Below are 12,012 nucleotides of genomic sequence, written 5' to 3'. Positions count from 1 at the left end.
TGTAATAATACTTTCTCTTTAATTCTATAAACAGACATAATTTCTTGTTCAGTTACAAAGTTCCGCTGTTCAAGTCCCGTTAATTGTTGTGCCGAGAATACCGACTAACTTGTCAATAGAAATTTTTTCATTTTCACTAACCTCTCTGTCACATTCTTCATGTCTTTATCCATTTTTTGCAGCAATTCCACTTTTTGTTTGATGGACATCGAAACATATTTTCGTTTTGTACGACCCTTTGGGGGCTCCAGAATTCGAAATTCTATTTGACATAATCGAAAGTTCAAGTTTACTTTTATAAAATTGCTCTTACAGTCTGCAAAAAATAATAAGCCAGATCCGATTTGAAGATTAAGGAACAACGAAATCATTAACATTAACTGAAATAGATAATTAGATAATTTTAGATTATACCGTCCGTTATACGTAAAATGCGCACGCGAAAACATATTCTGCGCTTGCGCACACGCATATGCGCAGTGGTAAAAGGTCTTACGCGCACGCGTAAACGCCTATGCACATGTGTCAACGCGGCGCATGCGCAGAAAGTTTTTAGCTTTGAGGTCCGGATTATGGGTGTCCGAATTAACGGCTTTTGACTGTATTTGTTTACCATAGTGACACTCTGGCACTAGGTTCACTTAACAGCATTACATTTTGTTCATATTATATAACTCAGAATGCATATAAATTTATATCATTTGAAGAATTATCTAATCGTTGCCATGTGTTCTATTCAAATACTATAATAAATCTAAAACGACGTATAAAAAATTAAGCAAACAAAACAAAAAAGAAACATTTTTTCACAGACAATTCAGTAGTTCTCATTCAATTAATTCAGTTCTCACTACCCGACAAGGCAAAAATACATAAAAACTCAAAATATCTACATTAAAAATTACGAAGTAAATCTTAAAACAGATATTTCCTCGAATAAATTCCAGAATGGATTTAAGTGTGATTTAATTCGCAATAATAAAAGGCGTTATCTTTGTTGTTACAAAGCTCAGTTTCTGTAGATTGGCAACAAACCCGCGATTCTGCCAAATTTCAAAAGTAAACAAACACATCTGGCATCGCAAAATTAATTAGGCTTAGCTGCACTTAAACATGTTTTAAATTGTTGATAACTCTACAAATATTGCATGCAGATTTACTAAAGGCATAAAAACCTTAACCAGAAGATAACAACACAATTCAATCATATTTAAAGCAAAAAATGCACAACTTACAAACATATAAGAGTAAAGAAACTGAGATCATTGAGCCGGTTAACAGAGTGGATATATATATATATATATATACACGTATACATTTTGGTGCGGCCGATTGCAACCAAAATACGAGGTGCACATGTACATGTTAAAGCAGTCCAATATACAAAATTTCAATGTTAAGAGGCTACTCATTTTTGAGTTATGCGAGACAAGTACGCACGTACAGACGGCATGAAGAATTCTCTTTAGAATTAATTTTAAATCAGTTTTATTATTTTTGGGGTGGAAAAGAGTTTTTTATTCTGTCGTTATGTACAGATGTCATGGAAAAACACCGTTAAATTGCATTTGATAGCGGTCAAAATGGATATTTTCGTTGAAATACGATGTCTGAAAATTTTTGCGATTACAATACTTCCTTTTTATTTTGTACAAGGAAATAAAAATGGCTGCAGGTCTGTCTAAACTTTTATGTCATGCAGAATCTGATGTTAATTATAATGATTATTAGTGTAAAAGAAAAATTTCAAAATTACTAATGCATTTTTTAACAGAAATTTAATTTTTGCATGAGAAGCAGCATATCACAATTTATATTAACATAAGTCGAATAAATGAATGTGCTTTAATGTCAAAGTCTCTGGCTGAATTACGAAAACTGAATTCTCCTTTTACTGAAATATTCATGGATAATGGCATAATAAAATATGCCAATAGACTGCCAACACTTGAAAATATGTTTAGCAGATTTTGTTTCTACTTATTCAAAATGTAAAACAGTAAAAGATAATGATGATGAATTATCTGAACACTGACCAAAAAATTTTAAATTAAATTCTTAATAGATACACCTATTATTAGGCACAGATGGTATAAGTTAGACAAGATTCATTCAATTATTACCATGAACAAATTTTGTTATTTTCGACCTGGAAAAATGAAGCCAATGAAGTAGAAAATGTAGATACAGAAAACATTTACAATAATAATACAGGAAAAAAAGAACAAAATCAACAATAGGTAATCAGGCATTAGATAAAGCTTTATGAAATGCTCAGAATGTAATTCAGAATGCCAAAAGTAAAGTGCCATTTTGAAAAAGGCGATCTGGAGCCTAAATTGGAGGTGCATAACTAGATGTTACAGCACTCCTATATACAAAATTTTAACCGTTTTTGAGTTACATGAAAAATTCAAAAAACTCTTCGAGCAAAGTTTTACACTGCTGATTGCAAAAAATGATTGATGCATAGCTCACTCTTATAACAGTCCCATATGCATAATTTCAACATTCTACGGATAACTGTTTTCAATTTATGTGAAATACATAGGTACATACATATATGTCTGAAATCTTCCGCATTTATAATACTTTCTTTAGTTTGCACAAGGAAGTAAAACTGACCATTGAATTAAACACTGAAGTGCAAATCCACATGTACTCAAATAAATGTGTGTGCCTAGGTTCTACGTGTATACCTCGAATGCCAAATAATTTTTGTTGACATTATGAGTTACCCAAATACTTTTTAATGACATGGTGCATTGCCTCACTGACATGTTTTCATGAATTTTGGGGGGAGGAGGTGTTGAAAGTTATAAAGTGTCCTGTATTTTGTAGCATCAGAGGCACTGTTACTCTTGATCCTCACACTTCTGTCAATATTAATTTTCAAATAAAAGGATTTTTACCACTAAATGTTATTGTTGTATTTTATTCTTAAAGAACTAATTTAGTGAATATAAAAAAAATATATGGTAATGCAAATAAAAGACTGTTTCCACCAAATCTTATCCCATGTATTATTTTTAAAGAAATAATATAACAAATATAAAAAAGAAATACTTACTCTTTACTCCCTGTTGGGAATTCTAAAGATATGCTGTTTTTGTGATTTTACTGTTTTACATGACATTAAGTGTGAAGATAGTGATATTTAATAAATAAAGTTTAAAAAAATCAAAATTTTAATCATTTTACTAAAAACAACTGAACATAAATATGAAAAACTGAGAAAATACTGGGGGGGGGGAACAGAAAATGTATGCAGTACTGAACACTGTATAGGGAATTCTAAACATAAGCTGCTTTTAAGAATGTAGTGATTTCATTATTGAATTTTAAGTGACATAAATGCAAAAAGGTAAAAAAAAACCCTGCTAACAGGAAAGAATGTATAGATCTTATTTTGTAAGATACAATGCAAATACCTTAAAATATGAGCTGAATGATGCAAGGACCACTTTATGGCATGGAAACTCCTCTCCTTCCACACACAGAGAAACATCGCAAAATGTTTTTGATTTACGCAGTTCGTTCAGACCAGACAGTACCTAAAAGTTAAAATACCTTTTTATTTCAAAATAAATAATCAAATAAATGCAGTAAAATTAAGATATTTTATAAACATTTAATTTGAAAATGCTTGTCATCTGTGTCTAATTTTGAATGTAAACCAAAAAAAAAAAAAAATTGATTTTTCAGAAAACTCAGAATGGCAGATATGAAAATTAACCTTTCAAGAAAAATATAGCGGGTTTTAACAAAAGTTTCCTGCCACCACAAATATCGTCTGAGCAAACAGTTTGTGTTGGCATGTTTCATTGTATTTTGTCAAAAGATTTTTGGCATTTAAAAGAAAGAGACGTGCTTTAAAACACTGTGTTGTGAAATTTGTAAAAAAGTAGCATTATCATTAAGTACAAGGTGTTTGAATTGGAACTATCATGTTAACCAGATTAGAACCATTATTTACTTTCAGTTCTGTTGCATATGAAGGTTTTGTACCAAAAGTTCAAAAACAAGGACTATGACATTCAAGAAGCAGAGCACTCTGGCCTGCCTAATGATGCTAATAAGGCCCACCTACGAGAACTTCTGGAAGAAGATCAGTATGCAACCACTCAAGAGCTTGATAAAGAAGTTAGATATTATTGCCATATACATTAGTTGCGCTATGCATCACATAAACTTGATATACAAGTTAAATCACTGGGTGCTGCATGAGCTGATGCAAGCAGATACCAGGCCTGCACTAATCTGCTCGAATATCAAAGCAAGGACAAAATTCTTGACTGGATCGTCACTTGTTATGAAAAGTGGATTTACTTCAACAACACAGGCTGGAAAGGGGGTTGGTTCATGTGTTGCATTATTAATGTGATTAAAAGCGCCACCTATTTATTATCATTTTATATTCTTGAGTTAAGTTGCTCTTGAATAAGCTCTTGAAAACTGTTAATATATCTTAAGAATGTGTTTGTTTTGAAAATACTTTAGTTCTGTTGTTAAAAGTAATAAACACAGTTCTTAAAAGAAACAGTTTGGATTTCTTTTGCCTTTATCCAACATTTGGTGACAAATCAGACATCACTGAAGCTTGTAAAAGGTCAGTTATATTTACATTTGTTGAAAATATTTAGTAACTATTAGTTCATAACAAATGCAAATGATGGATGTTTTAGTAAGAAAAAGAATGCCATTAACTCTTTGGCGCATGTGATATTATTTTTATAATTTTTTTAACTAAAAACTCTAGAAATTGAATATTATAATCCTAGAGACAAATAATATATGAATTTTAAAAAATCTACTCTTGCCCATTGTTTTGTGGGTGGAGGTCGCACTGTGAAACCACTGCACGTCTAGGACTTTGAAACTTAACCTAGGTAGTAGGAAAAGAAAACTTACCTTTTTCCAGGCGCATTTCCAATAAATGACGAAATTTACGAATTTTTTAAAACAAATGCATCTAAGAATTACATAATATATATATTTTACATTATTTTACAAACTAAATTGTCAGAAAAAATTTAAAAATAAACATTTATGTAATTTTTCTATAGCAGTGAAAGTATAAGTATCTACATAATAAGGACGTTTGGCTACATGGATTAAAAAACTCAGTAAAATAAGGATTAAAAAAAGAATTTTTTTTTTTTTTTTTTTTTTTTTTTTAATTTCAAAGAACAAATATTTTTTGTGACACTGTTCAAAGCATGTTTTGTCTTTTTAGCACATGCATAGACCCACATTGCATGTTTCGCACATGTATCTTCCATGATGTTTCTTCCTAGTGCTACAAAATGTACACTGATTGGATCTAAATTTCCCCGGTTTATGTCAAGCATTATTTAGTTTCTTTTCATCTGGCACATGACATTTGTGGTTTTTCTATGTTATTGAGGGGGAGGGCTTGGTCTTTTTGGCTTTGGTACGGATCATTCGTTTCCCATTCATACTTATTTTATTCGTATTTCGTCTCAAAATATTCAGAAAATATTTTTAATTTAAATAAAACTTTATGCGATTTCTATTTTTAATTACAGCAAAGTATATTTACATTAAATTTAAACCACAGGAAATAATTTATAAAATCACAATACTAGCTTGGGGAGCAAGTGTGTTGAGGTCAGAGAAAAGTCCTTTTTACTGGGCAGGTGCGTGTATTGTTTATTAATAAAATAACTCTGTGATTTCAAAACCCCTTATCTATATTCGGGTAAAAATTAACATTCCTATTTGAGAAGCAAGCAAATGCCATTGTAAAGAGCAGTGGTTTCAAGGCGCGACCACCAAGCCTCTAGAGCAAGGATGTCAAACTCGCGGCCAACAATAAATATTTTTGTGGCCCGGCCAATTATATCGGCAAATAATAATGTATAATAATAAAATAACATATCGACGAAGAAAAAAATGAAATGTTTACTGCTAGGTAATTAACGATAATTTAATCAGTGTTGTTAGATTACTCACAGCGAGCTGACACACACACTACTTAAATTACAAATGCGTGTGAGTAGCTTGTGTTCAGCTACCTTCGGCTTTTGGGGGACACGTGCACTCAGAACTTGTACGCATCCCCCGATAGCCGAATGTGGCTGAAATCATGGTCTCAGTTTTCCAATCATAGTTTTGTACGATATATTGGTGCATGCATGTGCATGCACTTTGCTTTATTATTAATTATTACTTAATTCATATTGTTAAGGATTTCATGGTTATTTATTTAGTTAGTTTTTTTTACTTAGAATTGTAATTAGATATGCTTCTTTTTTTATTTAGAATTGTAATTAGATTTGCTTCATGTTGCCTTAGCAACACAGACGATTTTTGAAAAGATAGCTGCGTTGGAAGGTTAAAAATAGAACAGCGCGTGCATTTAATACCTAATAAATAAATATCTCGTAATTGCTGTTGCCATCCACAAAAATCCAGATATTTAAAGATGTTTCCAGTATACTCGAGAAATTAATTATAAAGGCGAGAACAAACAACTCATCTCAGTAGTAGCTGTAGTTCTAGCGAACTGTTTGTTTACTTAATGCTGTGATTGATTTGTAGCGATTTCGCTGTGAGATAGAATTAGTTTCTCTGTTTTGAATTGATTTTTGCTAAACGTTTGACATTTTGTGATATTCTTAGAATATTTTTGAAGAAATATTTCAGCACTTTGATTTATCTCTTGTGGAAAGAATAAATTTTTGTGAACTTTTTAACGTTACCCGTGTTTATTCCAGCCCTTTGTATTCAGTATGTCTATATCAAAACCAAGTGGTAGTAAAATTAAACGAAAAATCGCTGACGAACATAGAATATTCCAAGTAAAATGGGAATTAGAATATTTTTGCTGTGAAATAAAAGATAAAATAATCTGCTTGATATGTAATAATACTATTAATGTACCAAAGTTATATAATACTAAACGTCATTACGAACAACACAAATCGAAATATAACAATTACGAAGGATTAATGAGAGAAGAAAAGTTGAAAGAGCTCAAGTTAGGAGTGAAAAAGCAACAGTCCATGTTTAGTAAAGTATTGCAAGAAAGTGAAGCGGCGGTACATGCAAGCTACGTCTTGTCGGAGTTGATAGCTAAACATTCGAAGCCTGTTACTGACGGTGATTTCATCAAGGAATGCCTAATGAAAGCTGGAGAAATTGTTTGTACTGGAAATGTGAAGGCTTTTCAATCAATTTCATTGTCTCGAAATACAGTTGCGGAAAGAGTTACTGATTTAGCCGCGAATTTAAGTGATCAGATCAAAGCAAAATCATCTAGTTTCGAAAGTTTCTCCATTGCCTGTGACGAGAGCACGGACATTAGTGGCAAAGCTCAATTAGCAGTGTTTCTTCGTTCTTGCGACAAGAATTTTAATATTTTTGAGGAATTACTGGAACTAATACCGATGCCTGGTACTACCACAGGAGAAGATATATTTACCTGTGTTTTCGGACTTCTGCAGAAATACAATCTACCTTTGGCAAAATTAAATTCTGTAGCTACAGATGGCGCTCCATGAATGACCGGGAAAAACAAGGGCTTCGTAGCATTACTAAGAAAAAAACTTAGTGAAATTCACTGTTCAAACATTCATCATATGCATTGTATTATACATCAAGAAGTTCTATGCACGAAAGTAATAAATATGGAGAATGTTTTGTCATATATAAAAAAAGTTATAAATTTTATAAGATCTCGAGGTTTAAATCAGCGTTAATTCACTGCTTTCTTAAGTAAGTTAGATAGTGAATATTCGGGTTTGTCCTACTATACCGAGGTACGTTGGTTATCTTGCTCCAAGATTCTCAAACAATTCTGGCATTTGAAAGAAGAAATATGTCAGTTTTTAAAAACGAAAAATCAAGATGTAAGTTTGTTTTACGATCCAATATGGATACAAGATTTATCTTTCTTGGTTGATATAACCAAACACTTAACCGATTTAAATTTATCATTACAAGGAAAAGATCATATCATTACGAACATGTTTGACATAATTAAAGCATTCAAATGTCAACTAGTTCTTTGGGAAAAACAACTTAAAAATGAAGATTTGACACACTTCCCGACGTGCAGCATGAACAAATCAAGTTTAGATGATACTTGTTCGTATCAAAAATACACAGAAAAAATTGCAAATTTAACAACTGAATTTGAAATGAGGTTTAATGATTTTAGTTCCCTCGAAGACTTTTTTTTTTTTTTTTTGTTTTCTTCGATTTTCTCAATAAGTATTGACTCGGTACCCAGCCATATGCAAATGGAGGTGATCGAGATTCAATGCAACTCAAATTTGAAAGCAAAATTCATTGAAGTGGGCCTGAATTTTACAATTATTTACCAGCCACGTTTGAAAATACTCGAAAATTCGCATATGATATTATTTCCATGTTTGGTAGCACTTACCGGTGCGAGCAGTTATTTTCAGTCATGAAAGGTAATAAGTCTCCTATTAGAAACCGTATTAATGATGCTCACCTTGGGTCAGCGTTGAAAGTTATCACTGCAAACAAAATTTCTCCCGAAATAGGAAAGATAATAGCAGAGAAGAGATGTCAAATATCAGGACGTAAACATTAAATTTTTCTTGTTCTTTTCTATATAAATATATATATATATGTTTATTATTGTATTATTCAAAATAAATCTACATTTCTATGAATATTGATTTTTTTTTTTTTTTTTTTTTTTTTTTTTTTTTTGTGGCCCACCTAAAGTTAAACCTTGTTTGTTTGGCCCAAGTGTACCTATGAGTTTGACATCCCTGCTCTAGAGCATTACACAATGCTCTAGTGGGGCAGTGGTCGCACCCTGAAACCACAAAGCAAATGCCATACATATAGAGGTTGTTTTTTAGATATGTAGTTTAATTAGGCTATTTTTTATTGTTTGTGATAGAAATCATGATGTGCGATGAATAACTTTTGAAATTTAAAGTTGTTTATATTAATAAAAGTAAGTTATTTTGTCTCATTGAAAACGAATTTTAAACGGCATCCGATTTGAAGTACTAAGACCTAAAACATGTATGATTCTGTATTCATTTTGTGTTATTTAGAGATCAAAGATCAGTAATCAATTTATTTTGACTCATAAATTTCCGAAGAAAGTGGAGAAAAAAATTCGAAAATTGGTGGTTTCAGGGCGCGACCACCGCACGTCAAAGGGTTAAAGGCATCATTTACTAAAATGTATAATAATTTAGTAACTCTTTTTGAAGAGGAAACAGTTAAAAAATCGGATATTGAAGTTAAACTTGCTTCATTAGAAAGAATAAAATCTAATTTAAGTGAAATTGATGAGAAAATTTTAGAGTCTTTGTTAGCCGATGAAACAAAATGTGATGCATATAATGAGACATACAAAACAGTTGAACAGCATAATGAAAAATATGATGATGTAAGTATGTACGAATTCTATTTTACGAAATGTAATTTATTATCAAGAATCTGTAATTTCAAATGTTGAAAAATTGAAATGCAAACTTCTCATGATTGAATTGATGAAAATCAGGGGTGCGATGAAATCAAAGATGAAGATTGTTTGTCCTTCTGGAGCCAATTCAGCAGAATTCATAAAGATAAAGATATGGAGTCAGAGGATAAATTCCAATATTTGATTCAGTGTATGGCTTCAGGATAAAGGGCCAAATAAATAATTGATAGTTACCCCCTCCCCCACAACTGTCGAGAATTATTTAAAAGCAGTAGAGAGTTTGCAGAATAGATTTGGTAGTGAAGAACTGTTACTAGAGTTTTATGTCAGAGAATTATTGGGGCTAGTAGTAAACAATGCTACTAATATGAAATCTAAAACTAAAACAACACAGTTGTATGGTAAATTAGAGTCACATTTAAGATCCCTGGAATCAATAGGGATGACTTCGGGCAATGCTATGCTATTTCCTCTTTAATTTTGTATGCTGCTATGCTATTTTCTCTTTATTTCTGTATGCTGCTATGCTATTTCCTGGTAGAGTCGTGCATTCTAGAGGAAATATTGCGTCTTTGACTATGGAATCCATCTTTAAGTGAAGATAAATCTCACAGTAATAAACTAACACAACTCCTATTATTCCTAAGAATAGAAGTAGAGGGATAAATTTGGCAAAATCAGATATAAAACAAAATGACTCTAGTTTTAGAAAACAGAAGTGCCAAGAGTCTGAGATTGTCATTCCCACAGCAAATAATTTATTTGCAAGTTCTAAGGGAGGTTCTAAAATTAAATGTGTGCTTTGTGACAAAAACCATCAAACAGTTTTTACAGTCAAAAAAGCTAACAAACGAAGAAAAATTAGACTTGTTAAAAAACAAAAAAAAAAAGCTATTTTACCTGTTTGAAAATTGGCCATATATTATTATTAATATATTAAAAAACTGTAAAAGTAATATTCGCTGTATGTTATGTGATAAAAGACATTTTATTATACCGTGTCTGGAATTAAAATAAAAACCTCCTCCTCTGAAGGAGTTACTCTGAAAGTTAAAGATGAAGAAGACAATGTTTTATCTAATATGTGTGGTTCCCCTGGTGAAGTTTATCTTCATACTCTGATAATGGGAGTGATTATAAATGGAAAGAAAACACCCCCTGCAAGCCTTGATTCATTCTGGCTCACATGAGATCATATATTCTAAAGTCTTTTGCTAAAGAACTTGAATTAACATCTCACAGTTTTACTAGATTAACTCACATTGTTTTCGGAGATGAAAGAACCCTCACAGATCATGAATGTGTTTGCAATTTACATATAAGCTTCTGTTGTGAACTATTTATCCTAGATCAAAAAATTATTTGTGGAAGCATACCAAGCATTTCGAATGGACTGAGAAGTGAGAAGAACTGAGAAAAGCGGGAATTACTTTCATGGATTGTAAATAGAAGTAACACACCCACTAAAATTTTAATTGGAGTGGATTTCACTGGAAAACTTTATGTCGGAAAGATTTATAAATTAAATTCTCGACTAACATTGGTGAAAACTCATCTGGGATGGGTTTTGATGGGGAAATCAGAAACAAATATTTTCTAGAGGTATAGTTACAATTTAATGAAACTTTGGGAGTTGAAAACCATTGGAATTAATGATTCCTGTGAACTATACAGCAGTAAAGAAACTGGAGAAGCTGTCATAGATCATTTTAAGAAGACAGTCACAATAAATAATGAAGGGAGATACGGAGTTAAATTGCCACGGAAAAAGGTTGAGAATCTTCCTGATAATAAAACTGTTGCTAAAAAAAGATTAAATAAACTTACATCTAAATTGATTTTGGATGGTAACTATGATATTTACAATTCTATTTTCGTGGAATGGCTTGAAGATAATATTACAGAAAAGTTACCATTTGAAGAACTTTTAGTTCCCTCACATTCTTTTCCTCACCACGGAGTAGTTAAAGAAAATTCACCAACAAAATTTAGATCCATCTTCAGTGCTTCGATTAAACAAAAAGGTAGCCCTTCTTTAAACAGCCTATAAAATCTATATGTATGAGTGCAAAATGAGCATCAGGTTCAGAAAATGTGCCGATAGAAGATTTGGTGTGTTTGGCGATTTTACCTCGTTGACACTGATCACAGCTCCACACAAAAGATTTTTTTTCTTTTTTCATGCCTGGCCATACAAAAGTTTAAAGATTAAATCGATGGAGGATGAAATACCTGGATGAGAGAAAAAAATGTAAAGTTTTGAAAACTGTTAATCTTGTAGACTGAGGAAAAAAAGGAAGGGGATGTTTTTGTGACATGTCATAATACAGATTAATATCCTCGAGAGGAAAATAATGTTTCTCTAATTTTAGAGAGGATGTATTTGATGCTAAGAATTGTTGAAGTTCTTCATGGCTTGATTGTGCAGCAGCGAATTTTTGAAAATCGGTCACGGCAGATGAAATATCATCTATCTCAATTCGGGAAAGTGCATCAGCAACAATGTTATCAGAGCCTTTAGTATATTCAATATGAGTAATAAACTGGGATATAAAATCCAAATGTCATAA

The 12,012-nt window shown here is 31.8% G+C and overlaps 1 protein-coding gene across 2 annotated transcripts in view; it reads right to left on the bottom strand.

Moving 5' to 3' along the window:
* The window catches only part of LOC118203601 (kelch-like protein 24), a 132,704-nt gene that overhangs the window by 105,069 nt on the left and 15,623 nt on the right, over nt 1-12,012 (bottom strand). For both annotated transcript variants that reach the window (XR_015043056.1, XM_085823863.1), the window contains exon 2: nt 3,432-3,554. Coding sequence is in view for 1 of the 2 variants with exons in the window: in XM_085823863.1 (XP_085679989.1) it covers nt 3,432-3,554 (123 nt within the window). In the remaining variant the exon portion in view is untranslated. The remainder of the gene's footprint in view (nt 1-3,431; nt 3,555-12,012) is intronic.

This window comes from Stegodyphus dumicola, chromosome 9 (genome assembly GCF_044657685.1).
Source record: "Stegodyphus dumicola isolate Sdum_Otavi_A_Nest chromosome 9, ASM4465768v1".
Classification (NCBI taxonomy): Eukaryota; Metazoa; Arthropoda; class Arachnida; order Araneae; family Eresidae; genus Stegodyphus; species Stegodyphus dumicola.
This window is presented reverse-complemented; position numbering and strand designations above follow the sequence as displayed.